Source organism: Podarcis vaucheri (assembly GCF_965113315.1).
Source record: "Podarcis vaucheri genome assembly, chromosome: 16".
Classification (NCBI taxonomy): Eukaryota; Metazoa; Chordata; class Lepidosauria; order Squamata; family Lacertidae; genus Podarcis; species Podarcis vaucheri.
The window spans coordinates 4461710-4484050 of NC_138754.1; the positions used below are offsets into that span (position 1 = coordinate 4461710).

At 49.5% G+C, this 22341-nt stretch overlaps 2 protein-coding genes across 3 annotated transcripts; one reads left to right on the forward strand and one right to left on the reverse strand.

Annotated features, from left to right (window-relative positions):
• Positions 1-3498: 3498 nt before the first annotated feature.
• PSMD4 (proteasome 26S subunit ubiquitin receptor, non-ATPase 4) lies at positions 3499-12028 on the forward strand. Its single transcript, XM_082202416.1, has 10 exons — positions 3499-3666; positions 5289-5429; positions 6451-6565; positions 7458-7544; positions 7684-7752; positions 7848-8063; positions 8835-8943; positions 9639-9770; positions 10766-10833; positions 11592-12028. Exons 1-10 carry the CDS (start codon positions 3641-3643, stop codon positions 11757-11759), a joined length of 1131 nt encoding a protein of 376 aa, XP_082058542.1. The 5' UTR covers positions 3499-3640; the 3' UTR covers positions 11760-12028.
• Positions 12029-12158: 130 nt separating this feature from the next.
• Positions 12159-22081, reverse strand: LOC309520595 (uncharacterized protein). Of its 2 annotated transcripts, XM_082202564.1 has the most exons (7): positions 21751-22081; positions 21470-21657; positions 20883-21032; positions 19633-19755; positions 18800-18910; positions 16335-16452; positions 12159-14798 (listed from the first exon to the last, which is right to left on the reverse strand). In XM_082202564.1, exons 2-7 carry the CDS (start codon positions 21533-21535, stop codon positions 14764-14766), a joined length of 603 nt encoding a protein of 200 aa, XP_082058690.1. In that variant the 5' UTR covers positions 21536-21657; positions 21751-22081; the 3' UTR covers positions 12159-14763. The 2 variants fall into 2 exon arrangements, with proteins under 2 accessions (XP_082058690.1, XP_082058689.1); XM_082202563.1 differs by having other exon boundaries at positions 21470-22081.
• Between the last annotated feature and the right edge of the window lie 260 nt (positions 22082-22341).

Below are 22341 nucleotides of genomic sequence, written 5' to 3' on the forward strand. Positions count from 1 at the left end.
AAAACTAGGTAAAGGTAAAGGGACCCCTGACCATTAGGTCCAGTCGTGGCCGACTCTGGGGTTGCGGTGCTCATCTTGCTTTATTGGCCAAGGGAGCCGGCGTACAGCTTCCGGGTCATGTGGCCAGCAGGACTAAGCCGCTTCTGGTGAACCAGAGCAGCGCACGGAAACACCGTTTACCTTCCCTATTTATCTACTTGCACTTTGACGTGCTTTCGAACTGCTAGGTTGGCAGGAGCAGGGACCGAGCAACAGGAGCTCACCCCGTCATGGGGATTCGAACCACCAACCTTCTGATCGGCAACTCCTAGGCTCTGTGGTTTAACCCACAGTGCCACCCATGTCCCTCCACAAATAATAATAATAATTTATTTATACCCCGCCCATCTGGCTGGGCTTCCCCAGCCACTCTGGGCGGCTTCCAACAAAATATTAAAATACAATAGTCCGTCAAAACATTAAAAGCTTCCCTAAACAGGGCTGCTTTCAGATGTCTTCTAAAAGTCTGGTTGTTGTTTTCCCCTTTGACATCCGGTGGGAGGGCGTTCTACAGGGCGGGTGCCACCACCGAGAAGGCCCTCTGCCCAGTTCCCTCTAACTTGGCTTCTCGCAGGGAGGGAACTCCCAGAAGGCCCTCAGAGCTGGACCTCAATGTCCGGGCAGAACAGAGACCCTCTTCCACCCCCAATTCCCCTCAATTCAAATGCACCCCACCCCTTCCTAAACAGTCCCCCCCCGATTCCCCCCCTCATAAATTTCTCCCCCAAGCCACTAAGGGGATACCTTCCCGCCGGAGCGGTATCTATTTATCTACTTGCACTTTGACGTGCTTTCGAAGTCCTAGGTGGGCAGGAGCAGGGACCGAGCAACAGGAGCTCACCCCATCGCGGGGATTCGAACCGCCGACCTTCTGATCAGCAAGTCCTAGGTTCTGTGGTTTAGACCACAGCACCACCCGCGTCCCGGTTCAAAACTAGCCTATAAAATTTGCATTAGTGGCTCTGCCCACTTTTGCCTCTGGCCCTCAGGAGGTTAGTTAGAAGGCAATGCGGCCCTCGAGCTGAAAGCATCCCCCACCCCTGCTCTAAGACTACATCAGACGGTTGCTGGGTCCCAATGCCCCCTGAGGCAGTTTTCTCCAACTCAAGTCCATCAGCTGATGTCCCTCATGATGTCATTTGATGGGCAGGAGGGCGCCGTTAAATCCCGCCTTGACTCTGGGATGTACCCATACTTCCACTTTGGCTAAGTCATGGTGATGTCAGGTGATTGACAGGTCGGTGGCCCTGCCGCCCCAGCCACCAGATCTGGCCCATAAGGAAGATGGATCTGAACCATAGAGCCAAAAAGATGTTCCAACCTTGGCCATAAGGGTAGCAGAGGCATTTTTTCTCAACCAAAAAATTGTACTGTTGAAATGAAGGCAGCAAGGCTGTGGGATCGTTTTGGTTTCAACACTGGCAGCTACATAAGACAAGATTCCAGGAACTGGACCTGGGATTTTCTGCTGCTCAACCCCTGATCATTGATACCTACCGTACATTTGCACAGAACAGATACACAAACACATAAATAAATGTTTACATACCCAGGGATTTATACAAGCACAATACACAAATATGCATATATGTACCCACCATGGGGTCACGAAGAGTCGGACACGACTAAACGACTAAACAACAACAACAACCCACCCCAATGTTACAAAATTTGGGAATATTTTTTCAGAGCCTGCGCATAGAAGGAAAAAATGATATTTTGTGTTTTGATGCTGTAAATCTCCCTGTGATCGGTGGAAGGGCAGTGTACAAATTATTTTCTTGCGTTTATGTATCCCACCTTTTTTATCCAAGTTGCTCAGAATGGCCCACACAGTTCCTTCCCCTCCTCATTTAATCCTTGCAACAACCCTGCGAATTAGGTTAGCCTGGGAGGCGGTGGACACTGCCCCCCCCCCGGTCACCCCGAGTGAGCGCTTAAGAGTGGGAGGATTTGAACCCGGGTCTCCCCGGGGTCCTAGCCTGATGCTCTAACCTAGGGATGGATCTATTATGAAACGAATTGAACTTTGGGGGCCCTAATCTCACAGGGGCTCCAGAAGTAAGTTTAGTCCACGTTGCTTACAATTTTTGAGGCTGGTAGACCCAGTTTCAGTCGCATGATGCATAACTAATTTTTTGTGGTATATGTTTCAATCCCAAAGACTAAGTCAGTAGCACAGATGTTGTAACGGTGGAGTGCTGTAGTAAATTGGCTGCTCTGCTGTGGCTAATGGATTTACCCCCCCCCCCTTTTTTTTAACAGAGGTTAAGACCCTTGATGATGATATTATTATTATTATTATTATTATTATTATTATTATTATTATTATTATTATTATTATTTTATTTTATTTATACTGCTCCCATCTGACTGGGTTTCCCCAGCCACCAGAGGAATTAAAAATAAGTACTTAAGTGTTCAGCCTGTGGGAAGTGAAGTTACAGGGAACCAGGCAGAACAGGGCCTTCTTGGTTGTGGCACCCGCCCTGTGGAACACCCTTCAGATGTCACGGAAATAAATAACATTTTAGAAGACAGCTCTGAAGGCAGCCCTGTATAGGGAAGCTTTTAATGCTTCATGTTTTTATTATGTTTATAGATCATGATGATGATGATGATAAAATTATATCTACCCCGCCATCCCCAGCCAAGACCGGGCTCAGGGCGGCTAACACCAGGTATAAAAACGATTGAAATACAACTTAAAAAGAAGATTAAAATGCAGTCTCATTTCAGTAGAAACTCAGTAGATTCAGTAGATATGTTCAAAATAAAAAAATTCCTTCCAGTAGCACCTTAAAGACCAACTAAGTTAGTTCTTGGTATAAGCTTTCGTATGCATGCACACTTCTTCAGATACACTGTGCATGCACACGAAAGCTTATACCAAGAACTAACTTAGTTGGTCTTTAAGGTGCTACTGGAAGGAATTTTTTAAAAATTTTTAATTTTTTTATTTTGACTATGGCAGACCAACACGGCTACCTATCTGTCAGTAGATATGTTGTTGTTTGCCCAGAGTGACTGGGGCAATCCAGCCAAATGGGAGGGGTATTATTATTAACAACAATTTGGATACCAAAAATGTAAACAACAATTTGGATACCAAAAATGTAAACTCGTGAGCAACCCCATTGATGAAGGTAACACTGGTTACCCAGACCTCCTTGCTGGTTGCAAAGAGGCCTCCATGACAGATCAAGCTCCAGCCCACCCCCTGCAAACGTAGATCCACCACTGCTCTAAGCACTAGGCCGCCCTGTTTTATTTTCATTCATTTAAACAGGCAGGCAGAGGTGCAACTGCGCGTGCGCCTCTTCCTCCTCCCGAGGACCAAGCGGGGCGGGGGCGGAGCCACGGGCCGCCTGCCTCGCTCTCCCCCCCCCGGCAGGACTACATTTCCCGTCGGCCTCCGCGCGAGGACCTGCCAAGGAGGGCGCCTCTGATTGGCCCTCCCCACGGGCCGCCAATAGGAAGCGAGGTGAGAGAGGCCGACAGAGTGAGGCAGAGAAAGAGGGGAAGGGAGAGGCCTCCGAGGCTGCCGCTTGTCTTTCTCCTTCTCCTTCTCTTACTGGGCCCGGACTGGGAAGGGGCCGCGATGGTGCTGGAAAGCACGATGGTCTGGTGAGGAAGAGGAGGGCGCGGGGGGGGCAGGGGGGCTGGCGGGGGGGGAGGGGCAGAGGCCGGTTTCCCTGAGTCACGGTGGGGCCTGAGGTAAATTTTTGTGGGGGGGGAGGGGGAGAGAGAGGCAGTTGGGGGTGACGTGAGGCGGGGGGGACACCCTATGTGGGGCGAGAATTATAGGGGGGATTTTGGGGGGGGAGGGAAGGGGGGCATGAAATGGGAGGGAGAATCGAGGGGGGGTCTCCTTGAGGGGCTTTGGGGGAGGGGGTCTGGTAAGGGGGGGAGGGGTGCGTTTGAGGTCGGGGGGGGAGGCCAAAGGGGAGAATGGGTGTGTTTTTTTGGGGGGGTAGCATCTCCTTCATGGCTTGGGGGGAGTTCTGGGATTCCATGGGGAGAAGAGAATGGAAAGGGGGGGACTCAGGAGGGGGGTGGGAGGTGCATTTGAAGGGGGAGGATTGGGGTGAGTTGGAGGGTGGAAAATGAGGGGTGTCTCCTGGGAAGGGGGGTGCATTTGACATGGAGGGCAGCATCCCCTTAGTGGCTTGGGGGAGAAATTTATGAGGGTGGGGAATCGGGGGGGGGCTGTTTAGGAAGGGGTGGGGGTGCATTTGAATTGAGGGGAATTGGGGGTGGAAGAGGGTCTCTGTTCTGCCTGGACACTGAGGTCCAGCTCTGAGGGCCTTCTGGCAGTTCCCTCCCTGCGAGAAGCCAAGTTACAGGGAACCGGGCAGAGGGCCTTCTCGGTGGTGGCACCCGCCCTGTAGAACGCCCTCCCACCAGATGTCAAAGGGGAAAACAACGACCAGACTTTTAGAAGACATCTGAAGGCAGCCCTGTTTAGGGAAGCTTTTAATGTTTTGACAGACTATTGTATTTTAATATTTTGTTGGAAGCCGCCCAGAGTGGCTGGGGAAGCCCAGCCAGATGGGGGGGGTATAAATAATAAATTGTTTTTATTATTATTAATTATCTGTGGAGGGACACAGGTGGTGCTGTAGGTTAAACCACAGAGCCTAGGACTTGCCGATCAGAAGGTTGGTGGTTCAAATCCCCGCGACAGGGTGAGCTCCCGTTGCTCGGTCCCTGCTCCTGCCAACCTAGCAGTTCGAAAGCACGTCAGAGTGCGAGTAGATAAATAGGTACCCCTCCGGCGGGAAGGTGAACGGCGTTTCCGTGCGTTGCTCTGATTCTCCAGAAGCGGCTTAGTCCTGCTGGCCACATGACCCGGAAACTGTACGCTGGCTCCCTCGGCCAGTAAAGCGAGATGAGTGCCACAACCCCAGAGTCGGTTACGACTGGACCTAATGGTCAGGGGGTCCCTTTACCTTATTATCTGTGGGGGGAGAGTTGAATGGAAGGCACTAAGTTGGGGAAACATCCCCTTGATGGGAGTCTCTGGGAGTGAAGTAGGATTGAGTGGAGCCTGAAGAAGAGTGTTGAACAAGGGGACAGTCTATGTGAGTCATGCCCCTTAATTTCATGCCCAATACAACTCTTTCTGCTTTTGTTTCGTGTTTGTTGTCCTAACGTTTCGTGCAATTTTTGATAGAAAAGATCTAGTGATACTTTATTTTAAAATTTTCAATTTGTTGCTCATTCTGATCTCCCCTTGCCCGGTGCAGCGTCGACAACAGCGAGTACATGAGGAACGGGGACTTCTTACCGACCCGTCTCCAAGCCCAGCAAGATGCAGTCAACATCGTCTGCCATTCAAAGACCCGCAGTAACCCCGAGAACAACGTGGGCCTCATCACCTTAGCCAAGTAGGTTTCGCTTAATTTACCCCGTTGAACATCGGAAGAGAGGAGGAGATCAGCGGCTTCCCATTGGGTCATCTGGTTGACCAATGGGAGAACAGGATGCTGAAGTATTTATTTATCTAATATGCCCCCTCCCTTCCTTCTGAAGGAGCCTAGGGCACCAAACGTAGTCACAATGAAACTTTTTCTTTTTTTAAGCTTTCTAAATTCAGTTACGGTTGAAAATATTCTCGTATCCTGTGATGTCAGAGTTGCTAGGGACAATGCCTTTCAGCCACCAAATGCCTGGGTGAACAGGAATGTTTTCAGATTCCTCTTGAAAGTCAGTGATGAGGGGCATTTCACACTATGGTCACCATGGCATTTCACAAATGGCAACCCACCACCAAATAGGCCCTGTCACCATAGGTCAGTGCCAACCAGGCAGCCCCCAATGGCAACAGCACCAAGGAGGCCTCCCCTTCTGCCTTTAGGGTCTTAGTTGGTTAACAGTGAATCATTGGCCTAAACAGCTTATGTTGTTTAGTCGTGTGCGCCTCTTCGTGACCCCCTGGACCAGAGCACGCCAGGCACTCCTGTCTTCCACTGCCTCCCACAGTTTGGTCAAGCTCATGCTGGTCGCTTCGAGAACACTGTCCCACCATCTCGTCCTCTGTCATCCCCTTCTCCTTGTGCCCTCCATCTTTCCCAACATCAGGGTCTTTTCCAGGGAGTCTTCTCTTCTCGTGAGGTGGCCAAAGTCTTGGAGCCTCAGCTTCAGGATCTGTCCTTCCAGTGAGCACTCAGGGCTGATTTCCTGAAGAATGGAGAGGTTGGATCTTCTTACAGTCCATGGGACTCTCCAGAGTCTCCTCCAGCACCAGAATTCAAAAAACAGCTATAGAGCTCTTCTAATGTTCTTTTGTTTAGCATGTTAGGCCAGATCATGATCTGTTATAGGTCATTGTACCCCCACTTTTATGCCTCTCTCCTTTTCTGACACCCTAATCCTCAACCTGCCCATGTGTGTATTTCTCTGTTTCAGTAACTGTGAGGTGTTGACCACCCTGACCCCCGACACAGGCCGCATCCTGTCTAAGCTGCACTCGGTCCAGCCCAAAGGGAAGATCACCTTCTGTACAGGGATCCGAGTTGCTCATGTAAGTTGCAACTTCTCTCCTTTTTCCCTTATGGCAGCCGTCAATTGAGATATTAAACTAAAGATGAACATCCTTTCAGGGGCAGTGGAGAGGCAAGGAATCTGAAACAGCCCCGTGCTAAGTTGGGCAAGTGAGGAGGGGTCTGTCCTGATAGCGGGGTCAGTGCTTGCAGGAGAACAGAGGGCAAGGAGCCCTCAGGCTGCTCCATTTGGCCTGTGGAGCTGTGTTGACCAAGCCTCACTCGCCTGCCTTACACCTGAAGTCATACACAACAGGGAAAGACACATTGACAGCGAAGTTGCCTTACATTGAGTCAGACCATTGATCCATTAGATAGATAGATAGATAGATAGATAGATAGATAGATAGATAGATAATTTATTATGGTCGGAGACCAGCTTATAAAACACACTTGGGGGTACAATCCCAGAAAGAAAACAAACAGTTAAAACAATGTACAACAATAAATTTGAAATTTATAAATGTGATAAGCATATAGACACTTAAAACTTTAAGATATGCTCAGTATCGACTACACCGATTGGCAGTGACTCTCCGAGGTTTCAGGCAGGGAATCCTTCCTGGAGATCCCTCGGATTAAACCTGGGGATTTCTGTATGCAAAGCTCTGATCAAGGAGCTGCAGCCCTTCCCTTAAAAACAAAGCAAGATTCCAGTCCTCATGGTTCTGAACATACGGATGATTTAAATCGGAAGTTGCCTTCTAATGAGTCAGATCATAGGCCTATGCAGATAGATATTGTCTATCCGCTGACTGGCAATGGTCTGGGAGAAGGGAAATAATGGGTTCGTTCAAACCCAGGGATGGGGGGAGACAGGCTGGGCAGAGGGGCCTCCCCTCTCTCCATGTAACACGGCTGCTTCTGTTCCAGCTGGCTTTGAAACATCGCCAGGGCAAGAACCACAAGATGCGGATCATTGCCTTTGTGGGGAGCCCTGTAGAGGATAATGAGAAAGACGTGAGTGTGTACCTGGAACTGTGGGGGGTGGGGGGAGGAACTCTCCCATTTTCAAAGCACCTGGTTTTCCGGGAAGCCTCTCCCGTTCCTGGTGCTCCCACCTTGCTCTGCGCCTCTAACGGATCTCCTCTCCTCGCAGCTCGTGAAACTGGCCAAGCGGCTGAAGAAGGAGAAAGTGAACGTGGACATCATCAACTTTGGAGAAGAGGTGAGAGGCGCTCTCTGAGCCCGTGGCTCGTTGTTGTTGCATCAAGTTGCCTGCGACTCCCGGGTCGGTTCCTGACCTCTCCTTCCTGCCCGCAGGAAGCCAACACCGACAAGCTGACGGCCTTCATCAACACCTTGAACGGCAAAGACGGGACGGGCTCTCACCTGGTGACGGTGCCCCCCGGCCCAAGCCTGGCTGATGCTCTCATCAGCTCCCCGATCCTCGCTGGAGAGGGAGGAGCAATGCTGGGCCTGGGGGCAAGTGACTTTGAGTTTGGCGTGGACCCCAGCGCCGACCCAGAACTGGCTCTGGTAAGTGCCACAAATAATAATAATAACTTATTATTTATACCCCACCCATCTGGCTGGGTTTCCCCAGCCATTCTGGGGGGCTTCCAACAAAATATTAAAATAGAGTAGTCTATTAAACATTAAAAGCTTCCCTAGACAGGGCTGCCTTCAGATGTCTTCTGAAAGTCTGGTAGTAGTTTTTCTCTTTGACATCTGGTGGGAGGGCGTTCCACAGGGCGGGCACCACCACCGAGAAGGCCCTCTGCCCGGTTCCCTGTAACTTGGCTTCTCACAGCGAGGGAACTGCCAGAAGGCCCTCGGAGCTGGACCTCAGTGTCCAGGCGGAATGATGGGAACATGTCTCTATTACTTATTTCCATAAAATTTATACGTCACCTGATTGTAAAGTACTTTGGGATGGTTTTTCTTCAATGAAATTATCAGGAAAAACAGGGTTGGGTTAACCAACTCTTTAAAACATTCAGAAAATACCTAACAGCAATAAGCAAGAAACAGATTAAAACACACACCAACATTATACCTGTCTGTACATCAGCTTGTCTAAACACATTTCTCCACCCACCTACCCCATAAGAAGTTTGGGAACTGTAGCTTGCCCCTTGCAGAGCTGCAGTTCCCAGCACCCTTTAGAAACTGCGGTTCTCAGGATGCTTTTTGGGGGCGTGCTTTGATGTGGGTGTTAGCTGTTCTGTGCTATGTTTGGGATACACTCCTTGATTTAGCAGCCCCTGTGTCTCATTTGACCACCTGGGTTTTTGTTTTCCCTCCCAGGCGCTCCGGGTGTCCATGGAGGAGCAACGGCAGAGGCAGGAAGAGGAAGCTCGCAGGGCTGCGGCAGCATCTGCCGCAGAAGCCGGGATCCCAACCTCCGGTGCGGATGGTAAGAAAAGGGGTTTGAGCCAGGGGAATCGGGAGGCGAAGTGACCTGACTCTCCTTTCCTCCCAGTCAAGTCAAATAACTCTGAACCACCTCGGAGGCCGTGTGCAGAAAGACAGGCTGTAAATGGCCAGCTTTGGGGAACCCCTGGCCCATATTCAGGCTACGGTCCCTTATGGGGCTGATGTTTAGATATGTGGAGTGGCTAGGCTGAGTTTCTACATTGTTAAGAAGGGGGAAGCCAGAGTGTGGATTTTTCAGTCAGCTTAGAATCAAGTCCCTTCCAGGTTCATCCGTGTGCTAGAGGGTTGGAAAAGAATCCGGGTTTTTCATTTAGGCAAGATGGAGGCTGTGCAGACCAGGGCAACCAAGCATAGCTGTCAACTTTCCCCTTTTTTTAAGGGAAATTCCCTTATTCCAAATAGGATTCGTTGCAAGAAAAGGGAAAAGCTATGCAACCACGATGATCAGGAGTCTGGGTAGCAAGCCTGATGAGGAATGGTTGAGGGAGTTGGGCATGTGTAGCCTGGAAAAGAGGAAACAGAGGAGATGGGGTAGTCAATATTTGAAGGGCTGTCACATTGAAGAGGGAGCAAGCTTGTTTTCTCCTGCTCCAGAGGGTAAGATCTCTTGCAATACGATCTGGCACCGAATCGCCTTACCTCAAACGTGGGTCCTTGTGTTTCCTTGTGCTCTAGATTCAGACGACGCCCTGCTCAAGATGACCATAGGCCAACAGGAATTTGGCCGAGCTGGCCTGCCCGACCTCAGCACCATGACCGAAGAAGAACAGATTGCCTACGCCATGCAGATGTCTCTCCAAGGAGCCGGTGAGTTGCAAGCGAGAAGACCCAACGTAGCCCCCGCCTTCGGATCAGGAACACCACCTTTGCTAGTGAGGCAGGGCAACTGCTGAGAAGGCCTCTGGGAGCGGCTTGAGCACTTGCCCTTTGTATAGTCAGGATTATTCTCTCCCACCTCCGAAACACTAGAACAGTATCTCTCAGTTGTGCCCAGAAGAGAAGTATCGGCCGCAGAGGACCGTGCCCGTTCCAACTCGGCATGAATTAAGTCTTCCAGCCTCATCTCCTTTTACGGTTGTGCTCAAACAGTAGCTCATGCAGGAACATGGGAGGCAGGTAGCAGCAGCATCCCAGGAGGAGGGGAACAATTTCTCTTGCAGACAGTAAAAAATAAAGGTAAAAATTCAGGTAAAAATAATAATAATTTATTATTTATACCCCGCCCATCTGGCTGGGCTTCCCCAGCCACTCTGGGCGGCTTCCAGCAAAATATTAAAATACAGTAATCCATCAAATATTAAAAGCTTCCCTAAAAATGTGGCTTGGTTACAAAGTTTGGGGGAACAGCTTGAAGTGTTGAGAGGGGAATGGAGTGTGGCCAGTGTTCAGACACGATAGGATCATTAGGACGGCCAGAAGTTCCCCACCCTGAAATAATAGAGATAAAAATTGTGTGTTTTTGGGGTGGACTGCAAGGAGACTGTATCTCTTGCCTCCTTTTAAGCCAGGCGTGTCCAAAGTCCAGCCCCCGTGGCAGTTTATTTCCTGGGGTAAAATCCAAAAAAAAGTTCAACAGCTTCAATCTTAAAAAAAGCTCAACAAGTTCAATCCGAAAAAAGGTCAAAAACATGTTCAGTTCATCAAATCTGGCCCTCTTTGAAAAAAGTTTGGACACCCCTGCTTTAGGCGGAAGCTCTGTGATTGGCTCTTCTTTAATCTGGTTGGCGTTTGAAACCCACCTGTGGGCTTTGGTTGTAGCAGAGAAGAGGTAGCTAAGCTGTGCGTGTTTTCTCTCCTCTTAGAGTTTGGACAAGGTGAGTCGGCCGAGGTGGATATCAGCACTGATATGGACACGTCAGAACCGACAAAGGTCAGTGGCTGCAGATCCTCCCTCTGCCCCCTCTATCCACTTGCTCAGAGCAGCCTCTCCCAAACCTGCGCCCTCTAGATCTGAACTACAACTCCCACCCCCCACCCCAGCCAGCACTGAGTTGTCGTCTAGAAGGGCCCCCTCGTTGGTGGAGGTTGGGGCTCTGCTGCCAACAGAGTTGTTCACCATCTTTTATGCTATAAGCTATATCCAAAGTACCACTAAATCTCTTGCAAGGGCCATTGCAACCCACCTTGAGACCTACCGGTGGAGGGCAGGTCAGAAAGGTGGCAGTGCCTCTAATGCTTATTTTTATCTGTTTCTCCCCCCCCCAATTCTTTTATTAATTTTTCCACAATTATAACAAAATACAACAGAGAGAAAAGGAAAAAACCACACAAGAGAAAACACATTACTAAAAAACAAAAACAAAAAAGAAATCTTAAACACCTATCCCTTGAAAACCCAATCTCTCTTACATTGCTAATTGACTTCCTGAGATCCCTCCCTTCTGAATTTCATTGTATCTGCATGTAACAGCATGTATCATTCTTAATCTAAAATTATTTCCAGCAATTAACTATCTTATTCTCTTTTCTTACTGCTCTGAATCCAACTTGCAATTAAATCCTGTTTTAATCCTAGGCCTCTTTGGTGCTTTCAAGTGGCTTCTAATTATTTATATTACAATATTCATGCAAATAATCCTTAAATTCCTTCCAATCTGATTTTTATCTGTTTCACATGGACGTTTCCAGGAAGAGGACGACTACGATGTGATGCAAGACCCCGAGTTCCTGCAGAGCGTCCTGGAGAACCTGCCGGGAGTCGACCCTAACAACGAGGCCATTCGCAACGCCATGGGCTCCCTGGCCTCGCAGGCCTCCAAGGAGAACAAAGACAAGAAAGAGGAGGAGAAGAAATGATGTGGGGAGGGGGGGGCAGGCCACGGGCCCTCAGTGGCGCCCCAACTCTCCTCGGCCCCGTTACGCAGTCAAGAGCATCGCCGGCTCTGCATGCTCCAGCTCACCTAGCCTTCTAGCCATCAGTGTCCGTAATCTTCCCTCCGGGCTAGTTGGGGAGAGGCGGGGAGAGTCACCAGGTTATTATGGGTCAGGGTGGGTGGCGGTGGGTGGGTAGAACTTCTCTTCTTTTTTGGGTTGCGGTTTAGGGGGTAATAAAAACCTTAAATTTTCTTTGCGGCGTTGTGTTTTTCCACCGCCCGCTTCCATTAAGCTGTGGTTTGTGCATGTCAGAACGCAAGCGGCCGATCTCCTAACCTCCCTTTCCTTTCCGACAAAACGGCGCCGTCCCCCTCCCTGCGTGCAGGCACCTTCGTTTCCCTGCCGCGAAATCAACGCGAAGAAGTTGAGAGACGCATTTGCGATCACACTACGGCCACCAGAAAACTTCCAGCTGCCAGCAGGACAGAGAACGCAAGGTTCTGGTTTCAACAGACGCAAGGCTTTAGTGCCCATGACGAAAAGGGGAAACTAGGAAACAGGTGGGCTTATTATGGGTTGGAACACCCTTTACCCAAAGCTGCGGCCCTCCAGGTGTTCGAAGGACTTCCTTTTGCGCATCCTGAATCGTCTGCCTTTTGACTCAGTTTGACAGCTAGCACTGTGAGAGAGAAAAGCTTCTCTTCACTTTTGCCACACTTTGAACCTCTGTTGCTGCCCTTTCTTTAAAAGGCCGCAAACTTTCCTAATGGGGTGGGTCACTCCACTCCCCTAGATCATTCCAGTGGCCCCTTTCTGGACCTTTAAGATCTCTACAGTATCGTTTTTGAGGCGAGGTGATTCGAACCACACGCAGTAACCCAAGTGTATTCTGTGTGATAGATTTATCTAAAGATGTGATCGAGTTGCGGAGTTTTTCCAGGGGCTTGCAGTTTTTGTGTGCATTTATTTGCACCCCTCTCTTCAGCCAAAGAGACTTCCAGACTGTCTTACGTACATGGAGAATAAGTCAGTCCCTACCTGAAGGCTCACAATTCTAAACCATTCAACTACGAACCTCGTTACAAAAAAACGGCCATCAGTTTGTATGGATTTGGATTACATGACTTGATGGGAGCTGAGGCCTCTTAGTCCTTATGGCTGAATGTCTACCATAGCCATGAATGGATTCATAAATTCCTTCCCAACAAATACTTCCCAGCAGCCAGTATCAAAATTATATCATGCGGTCTGAAAAATTGAATTTTGCCGTCTGGTGCTGAGTCACACTCCAAGGAAAATCCCTCTCCCCCCCTTTTTTAAAAATCGTGTTGAGCCCCAAATGTTAGCTGCTTTCATTCCTATTTAACTGGAATCTTATTTTAAGGGGTTGGGCAGCTTCCTTTGACCCCACAGGTACCAGCCGCCAATGCAAGGATGCCACAATCTAGCTGAGCAGGGGCAAAGCCAAGGGTTCAAGGTCCTGCGAAGCCAGAAGGCAAGCTGAACCTACTATCAGCTTCCCTCTCATAGAAAGCTGACTTATTCTGTTGCACAGGGCTCTGGCAGGAATCGTGGTTCGCAGCTGAGTGGTTAGTTAAACAAGCCAGCCTCATAACCCATGTCTGAAGTTGCCTTGTTTTGAAACTGAGCAGAGCGTAAGTCCACATTCCTGGTTTGTGCAGTGAGAGAAACTTTTAGCAGAGTGCAAAAAATTCGGTCGAAACTTCCTAGAGCACTCCAAAAACTAACCAGGATAAGTCAGTGCTCCAGGAAACTTAAGTACCCCAGAAACTTAGCCTCAGGAGACATTTGCATAAACTTTTTAGATATACATGTCCTGGGATCTTTACTGTAAGCCAGGAACCCTGGTTTGTGAGAGAGGGAAATGTACATTTAATGCTCAGATCCAGAGGGAAGGAGTGAAGGCAATTGATTCAAATGACAAGAAGTGAGATTCTGGCTAAACGTCGGGGAGAAATTTCTAACAGCAAGAGCTGCTGGCAACAGTGGAACCGACTCATAAGCTGATGGATGCTCCTCCCTTCATTGCTGAACGATGGACCAAATGACCTCCAACTCTTCAATTCTCTATTTCTATGAAATCAGAGCTTTGAGACTAGTTGTGATGAAGCGGTATATAAATAGCCTAAATGGATTTTAAAAAGTAAGCTTGTTTTAATTTTGCTGGAGGCTAGGGAAGTTTTCTGCAGCTGGGCAAGTGCAGAAAACTACTTCAGCATTTTCCTAGCCGATGGGTACTGCTGTTCCTGCAAACCCTCCTTAGCTGATGAGCCCAGATGTTCTGGTGAGGCAGCTGGAAGGACCGAAAGCAGCCAACTTGGGGATCCTCGGCTGTCAAGCGGCAAATTAGCAGCGATGCAGAGTACAAGAGGTTTATGCAAATATGCAAATTTCCGGGCAGAGGGCCACAAATTGGCAAGTGCAGGAAGATATTTAATATTTGCAATAAAGCTATCCAGCAAAGGGGCCGCCTGGCTGGGCGATGGGAACAAAAGGGTAGATTTCTGTGTGATGCAATGACCCTTTCTCCCACCAGAGGGCACATGCCACACTCAATAAGGGAGGCTGAGCTATCTTGTGTTGCATTTTGCTCAGATTCTCAGGAAATTTAATATCGCGGTCTGTGCCAGTGCAGAATTGTGTCTGCGTTGTCCCAACGCTGCTCCCAGAGTTCGCCTTTTCAAAACACTCTAGCACGAAACGGACACACAAACACCCTTTCAGGTTTTTTATCATTCTTGTTATTGCTAATGATTTGGTTATGACAAGGAGTTGCAGGGAGGGGGGAAATCACATACAAACTTGAGCTGCAGTGAAACAGGGTCTCGGCCCCCTCCCCACATACTTTCCTATATGGGGGAAATCAATAGTGACAGGTTCAGCCGAGGTCCTTTGTCTTGGGGTTTTGCAGGGAGGAGGCAAGAGGAGATGTTGATTGCTGGTCTGCACAACTTCCCGGCTTGTTTTAAGCAAGTCTGCTCATGGTGTGCCTTGGAGACGCTGCAAAGAAATGGGGTAAATAAAATATTTTTAAAGAAGAGGTGGGCTCAACAAGTCCTGTCTATCAGGAAATGCATCCCCTGTTGTGTTTGTGTGCGATGCGAGCTGGACCATAAAGAAGGCTGATCGCCGAAGAATGGGTGCTTTTGAATTCTGGTGCTGGAGGAGACTCTTGAGAGTCCCATGAAGAAGATCCAACCTCTCCATTCTGAAGGAAATCAGCCCTGAGTGCTCACTGGAAGGACAGATCCTGAAGCTGCGACTCCAAGACTTTGGCCACCTCATGAGAAGAGAAGACTCCCTGGAAAAGACCCTGATGTTGGGGGAAATGGAGGGCACAAGGAGAAGGGGACGACAGAGGACGAGATGGTGGGACAGTGTTCTCGAAGCTACCAGCATGAGTTTGACCAAACTGCAGGAGGCAGTGGAAGACAGGAGTGCCTGGTGTGCTCTGGTCCAGGGGGTCACGAAGAGGCGGACATGACTAAACGACTAAACAACAACAACAATTCCCTGTTCTGCCAAAGGGTTCTTGCGATGTAAGCTCTCCCTTTTCCAACCAAAGGGCGCCTTTAATGCCAAAAGGCTTCTTTGTGTGCAATCCTGCGTCTACTTTAATCATTTTTTAATAAAAAAAATATTGATCCAAATTCTTTTGGGTTTGTATGTGCAAACCGGCACCCCAAAGCAGGGATTAGCCCTTCTTGGACTAGAGGAATTTTTGGCAGCGTCCAAAATTTGGCATTTTACAAACTCTACATCGGTTGGATTTGTACTGAGAGAGAGATCTGGGTGTATCTACCAGCTTTTCTCAACCTGTGGGTCCCCAGATGATGTTGAACTACAACTCCCATCACCCCTTGCTAGCAAGGCCAGAGCTCAGGGATGATGGGAGTTGTAGTCCAACAACATCTGGGGACCCACAGGTGGAGAACCGCTGTGTGGGGGAACCTTCGTCCTTCCAGCTGTTGCCGAACTACAACTCCCATCAGCCTTAGCAAGCATTGGCCCCATGGCCAGGGTTGCTGCTGCTGCTGGAACTTATAGTTCAAATCTTGTTTCCCCCTCCTGAATCAGATATCCAAACCTCTCTCTGTCTTCCCCCCACCCCTCTGACAGAGGTACGGTCTGTACAGTCCACTCCAGCGGCAGTTTCCACCCTAGGTAAAGGTAAAGGGACCCCTGACCATTAGGTCCAGTCGTGACCAACTCTGGGGTTGCGGCGCTCATCTCACTTATTGGCCGAGGGAGCCGGCGTACAGCTTCCGGGTCATGTGGCCAGCAGGACTAAGCCGCTTCTGGCGAACTAGAGCAGCGCACAGAAACGCCGTTTACCTTCCCGCCGGAGTGGTACCTATTGATCTACTTGCACTTTGGCATGCTTTCAAACTGCTAGGTTGGCAGGAGCAGGGACCGAGCAATGGAAGCTCACCCAATCACAGGGATTCGAACCGCCGACCTTCAGATCGGCAAGTCCTAGGCTCTGTGGTTTAACCCACAGCGCCACCCGCGTCCCACCCTTTCCACCCTACTTACGTGCAAAACTGTTGACCAGGTAGGTGGGTTTGTTGCTACACAGCAGGGTGGTGAGGCTGCCCAGCGATGCGGTCCCCACGATCTGCACCTCCGAGGTGATCCCCAGCGTGGCATTTTTCTGCAACAGGGCAAGAAACAGCCGGCAAAAGCAGGTTTGACAACTGCTACATAATGTGTTTTCGCTTCATGCTCTCAATATAACTCAAGTTACATACAATTGCATTTTAGGGTTCCATCTTGTCGAATTTCTAATGTGTTTCCTAATACATTCTGCTGTTTTCTTACACTTCAATCCCAGCTGTGGTCTTCACATACGGGAAGTACGGTAACTTTTTATAAAAACTTGAAATGGTTTTCAGTCTTTAAAAAGGTAAAGGGACCCCTGACCATTAGGTCCAGTGGCGAACGACTCTGGGGTTGCGGTGTTCATCTCGCTTTATTGGCCGAGGGAGCCGGCGTACAGCTTCCGGGTCATGTGGCCAGCAGGACTAAGCCGCTTCTGCCGAACCAGAGCAGCGCATGGAAACGCCGTTTACCTTCCCGCCGGAGCGGTACCTATTTATCTACTTGCACTTTGACGTGCTTTCGAACTGCTAGGTTGGCAGGAGCAGGGACTGAGCAGCGGGAGCTCACCCCGTCATTGTGGGGATTCGAACTGCCGACCTTCTGATCGGCAAGTCCTAGGCTCTGTGGTTTAACCCACAGCGCCACCTGCGTCCCATCAGTCTTCTTTAAAACATTCTACATTTGTATCTTTTATCAGTGCCGTCAATTTTGCCATCTCTGCGTATTCCAAGATTTTCACCAACCATTCTTCCTCTGGGTGTGTGTTCTCTCCTCCTTCCATTTCTGTACACACAGAATCCTTGCTGCTGCTGTATTCACACACACTCTCAGTCCTTTAGCACCAATCTCTGGTACTCCTTGCTTATTGACTTTAGTGTTTTTTGACCGTTTTGGTTTAGCTGCTCCAACCTAGCTACGTAACTTGGTTAGGTATACAGTGGTGCCTCGCAAGACGAAAAGAATCCATTCTGTGATTCTCTTCGTCTAGCGGTTTTTTCGTCTTGCGAAGCAAGCCCATTGAAGGATTAGCGCTATTAGCGGCTTTTAGCGGCTTATCTGCTGATCGGATCAGCTGATAAGCTGCTTAGCGGCTTAGAAAGGGGGGGGAGGGGAAAAACCAGCAGGAACTCGCAAGACATTGTCGTCTTGCAAAGCAAGCCCATAGGAGATTCGTTTTGTGAAGCACCTCCAAAACGGAAAACTCTTTCGTCTAACGAGTTTTCCGTCTTGCGAGGCATTCGTCTTGCGGGGCACCACTGTACTTGTCCTTAAACTTGCTGCAAACTTCCTTCTGACTTCACAGCCACAACCAGCCCTCTGAGCGCCTGTGGGTGTTATATTTGCAACTCAAGATGATACTTCACGCATCTGAAGAAGGAGACCCCAGTCCACAAGTCTTGAAGCTGGAAGCAAGACTCTTCGGACCCCCAACCCCAACCCAAAATACACCTTGAATGATGAGTTGCCCCCTTTTTCTGACTCTCTTAGTTGGCAGCTATATTAGTTAAACTGCAGCCTGTTGTCGGATGAAACGGCTCTAAGCCTGCAACCCCAGCGAGGCCTATTTACCTGAGAGTAAAAACCTTTGAATAAGTGGGGCTTACTTCAGAGCAAACATGCAGAGGGTTTGTGCTGTTAAATCGCTTTTAACCATATGAATTTCAGTCGGCTGGTATCATTTGTTGGTTTATATACAATACCAGTTGTATACTGGTATTCGTTCAAGGGGGGGGGGGGGAAATCAGAGCAGTTTCCAGCAGTAACACATAAAACCGTACAGTTAAAACCGTATACATAAAACCAGAGATCAGCTATTACTGAATTATTATTAAACAAGTTTGGATATGGATAAAAATGTATAAAGTAAAAAATGCATTTATGTATAAAATAATAAACCACTACTGATCATGTTTGCATTAATTATGTCTAAAAGAACAGTTCAAAGGCAGGGGGGCAACCCATGATTGTTTTGTTTTGAGATGCTGCATTTAATTATATGTCAGCGTTTCTTTCAGAACCATGAGGACCGGAATCTTAGAATTACTTTTAAGGAAAGGGCCGCAGCTCAGCGGCAGAGCCGATGCCTCGAAAACAGACGGTCCCGGGTTCAGTTTCCCAAGATGGACCTTTGCTATAAGGCAGCCAGTGGCGTAGCATGGGGGGTGCAGGGGGGGCCGGCCGCACCATCTGGGGGTTAGGGGGCGCAAATTACTTGCCTTGCCCCGGGTGCTGACAACCCACGCTACGCCACTGAAGGCAGTTCCCTCTGTTCCTGTTCAAATCAGCCCTGTCCTCAAAACATTGAGGACTAGGATCTTGCTTTGCTTTCAAGGCAAGGGCCGTAACTCCAAGCCACACTCCCCATGTGCCTAAAACCCCCCACACCTGCCGATCCTCACCAAGACAGCTTGGAAGTACGCCTCCAGTTCCTGGCAGGAGGGTAGCGGTTCGGACACCTCCATCTTTCGGGCCACACACCCTTCTGGCTGGCCGTGGTACACCATCAAGTGCTGTGGGGGGGAGAGAGGGAGCATCTTGTAGAGGAGGCCCCCAAACCCCGAATCCCACACTCCCTCCTGTCCCCAGGTCTGATTTTACGGCACTCAGGTAGTTCAGCTGGCTATCTCCGATCCATTTTGCAAAGGTTATTCGTATTCTCCGCTCTCTCTTTTTAATTGTGTTACATTAACGTAGGCTATATATTTCAAATAAATAAAAGAGACACTCCCATGCTCTTAAGAGAACCTCAGTGTGGTTTAATTAACTCTAATGCACTTTGGATAACTTTAAACTAGAGAGACCTTGTAAAGTCGCTTGCCCAGACAATACTTTCTCTCTCTCTCTCTCTCTCTCTCTCTCTCTCTCTCTCTCTCTCTCACACACACACACACACACACACACACACACTTAGGGGAATGGCAGTAGCTCAGTGAAAGAGCTGGCATCTCTGCTTGCCATGCAAAAGCTTCCCGGTCCAATCGCCAGTATCTCCAGGAAAACCTCCCGACCTGAAGCCCCGGACAGCTGCTGTCAGTCGCTGTAGATAGATCCACCACTGGTCTGAATCAAAGCAGCTTCCTATGTTCTTAAATCCACCTTAGTGCGGTTCAGTGACCACTAAGGCACTACTGGACAACTTAAGGAGACCCCATTGGGAGGGAAAAACAGCAACACTGTCCCCATCGCCTCTTGTGACACGAATTCTGGCCCTACTGCCGATTCTGTGACTCACGTTTCTCAAGTCGCAGGTGATCCCTGGAGCCACGCCTTGTTCGCCCAGTTCGCTGAGTGCCAGCAAGAGAGACGCTTCGTTTTGGACGTTGACTTGGGGAGGGAGGAAGCTGAAGGCGTCTCTCTGCCGAGAAAGGAAGCGGGGGGAAAGATTGAAATGCGGCAGCTGGATCTGGCCGCCCAAGACTTCTGCAGTGGCGGAAAGCAGAACGTGCTGGATTCAAAGCACCAGGACTTCCACCAGGCAGAAGGCAGGTGCTGTCTCCATCATCGCCTGTCCTCCGTAATAATCTCTCAAAGGACCTGTTGATGGCATTCTACCACTGCACTGTTGAGAGTGTATTAACTTATGGTCTGTGTGTGTGGTTTGGGAGCTGCACGGTCAGGGAAAAAACAATGCTGTCCAGGGTTGTAAAGACTGCGGTGAGAATAATTGGGTGCACTCTTCCCACCTTGGATCAAATCTATGCTTCCAGGTACCATAAGAAAGCTGCAGAGATAGTGCAGGATAGTGCGCACCCCAGAAATGATCTCTTTCAGCTTCTGCCTTCTGGAAGAAGGTACAGGGTTATAAAGACTAGGACTAGCCGCCTGAGAAACAGTTTTTATCCAAAGGCAATTTTGGTTTTAAATGCAGTGTAAGGTAGTCTACAGTGGTACCTCTGGTTACGAACTTAATTACTGTATTTTTTGCTCTATAAGACTCACTCCCCCCCCCCTAAAAAGTAAGAGGAAATGTGTGTGCGTCTTATGGAGCGAATGCAGGCTGCACAGCTATCCCAGAAGCCAGAACAGCAAGAGGGATTGCTGCTTTCACTGCGCAGCGATCCCTCTTGCTGTTCTGGCTTCTGAGATTCAGGATATGTTTTCCTCCTCCAAAAACTAGGTGTGTCTTGTGGTCTGGTGCGCCTTATAGAGTGAAAAATACGGTAGTTCTGGAGGTCTGTTCTTAACCTGAAACTGTTCTTAACCTGAAGCACCACTTTAGCTAATGGGGTCTCCTGCTGCCGCCGTGCTGCCGCTGTGCAATTTCTGTTCTTAACCCAAGGTACTATTTCTGGGTGAGCGGAGTCTGTAACCTGAAGCGTCTGTAACCTGAGGTACCACTGTATTGTATTTAATTGTGGGGTATTTTTAGGGGGTTAACCAGGCTGGGACAGCAGGCTTCTTGGTTTTTGAATGTCTGATGTACATTTTTTCAATTTGGTTGTTCTGTATGGGACAATGACAATAAAGATCATCGTATTGTACCTGGACGCAGTCCGCCCGCCCGAGGTAGGTGGCCAGCAGGACCCCCACGATGCTGATGCTGAGGGCTGAGACAGCGCCCACCATCAGAATCACCAGTTTGCGGTTCGAGGCGACGGGAGGCTCTGCCAACTCAAGGCTGGAGTGGAGAGTCTGAACAAAAATTGGGGAAGGGGGTGAGGAGAGAGAGAGAGAGAGAGGGGGGGGGTGATTGCATCTAGCAGCACCTGAAATCCCTTTTCTAAAATCTCAGCCTGTTTCCGCATTTGCACTCTGCACATGCTTAAGGGTGCTCTCATCGCGCTGGAGAACCGAGCCCCAAAGATAACAAAAAATTGGCAGGTCGATAACCGTAGGCATTCCCACACTGGGCGTATCAACCCCCACCCCCTAGCAGGGCAGCAGGCAGAAATCCCACCGGCGCAGCTTCTCTCCCCGCCACTGCGCACGGCAACCACACAAGGCTGGAAAGAGCTTTCCTTGATGGGTTCCTGCCTGTTGAGCAGCGGTTAAAGGAACGGGAGACCCAATGGGGGTTTAAAAAATGAGGTGGCCTTCCCCCCCCCCCACTTCTAAAGTGAACTACTTACGTAGGGTGGACTCTTGAGGTGCAGCCCCGCCGGCCACGATTCGGGGTTCTTGTCCTCGCTCACCATTTTCTCTTCCCCGACGGCAGGGCTGAACGGATCCAGACTTTGGCTTCTTCGTAGGCGTGTGAGATGCCAGCGGGAAGCTCTTATAAAGTCTCGGCTGCCTGGCACACAAACAATAGCCCCTTCTGTGCACATCCCAGCTCCAAGCTCTCGTGGGGGCACTGAATAATTTTTTGCCGCCTCTCCCCGCCTTCTGCCCCCAAATACCTGCTGCCCACCAAGGTGCAAAGGCCTTTTCCATAGGGCTAGTTCTGTTTCTGCTTGTAGGCTGAGAGCGGGAGGAGAACCCCTGAAATCAATGGATCTAAGTTAGTCACAGAATTCTAGAGCTAGAGGGGAACCCCGAGAGACATCTAGACCAACCCCTGCAACTTCCCTTAATTTCAATGGGTGCGTTCTGAGTAGGACAAGCATTTGACATGAACCTTCATCGTATTTTACGTCCGGGATACCCAATCCCCTAGTGAGAAAGTGGGTGCACTCTGCTCATGCCCTGATAGACACGCTTCTTTTTTCATTCCTTGCTTGGACTCTAGTGTAAAGAGTCCCCTGACCATTAGGTCCAGTCGTGACCGACTCTGGGGTTGCGGCGCTCATCTCTCTTTATTGGCCGAGGGAGCCGGCGTACAGCTTCCGGGTCATGTGGCCAGCATGACTAAGCAGCTTCTGCCGAACCACAGCAGCGCATGGAAACGCCGTTTACCTTCCTGCTGGAGCAGTACCTATTTATCTACTTGCTTTCGAACTGCTAGGTTGGCAGGAGCAGGGACCAAGCAACGGGAGCTCACCCCGTCATGGGGATTCGAGCC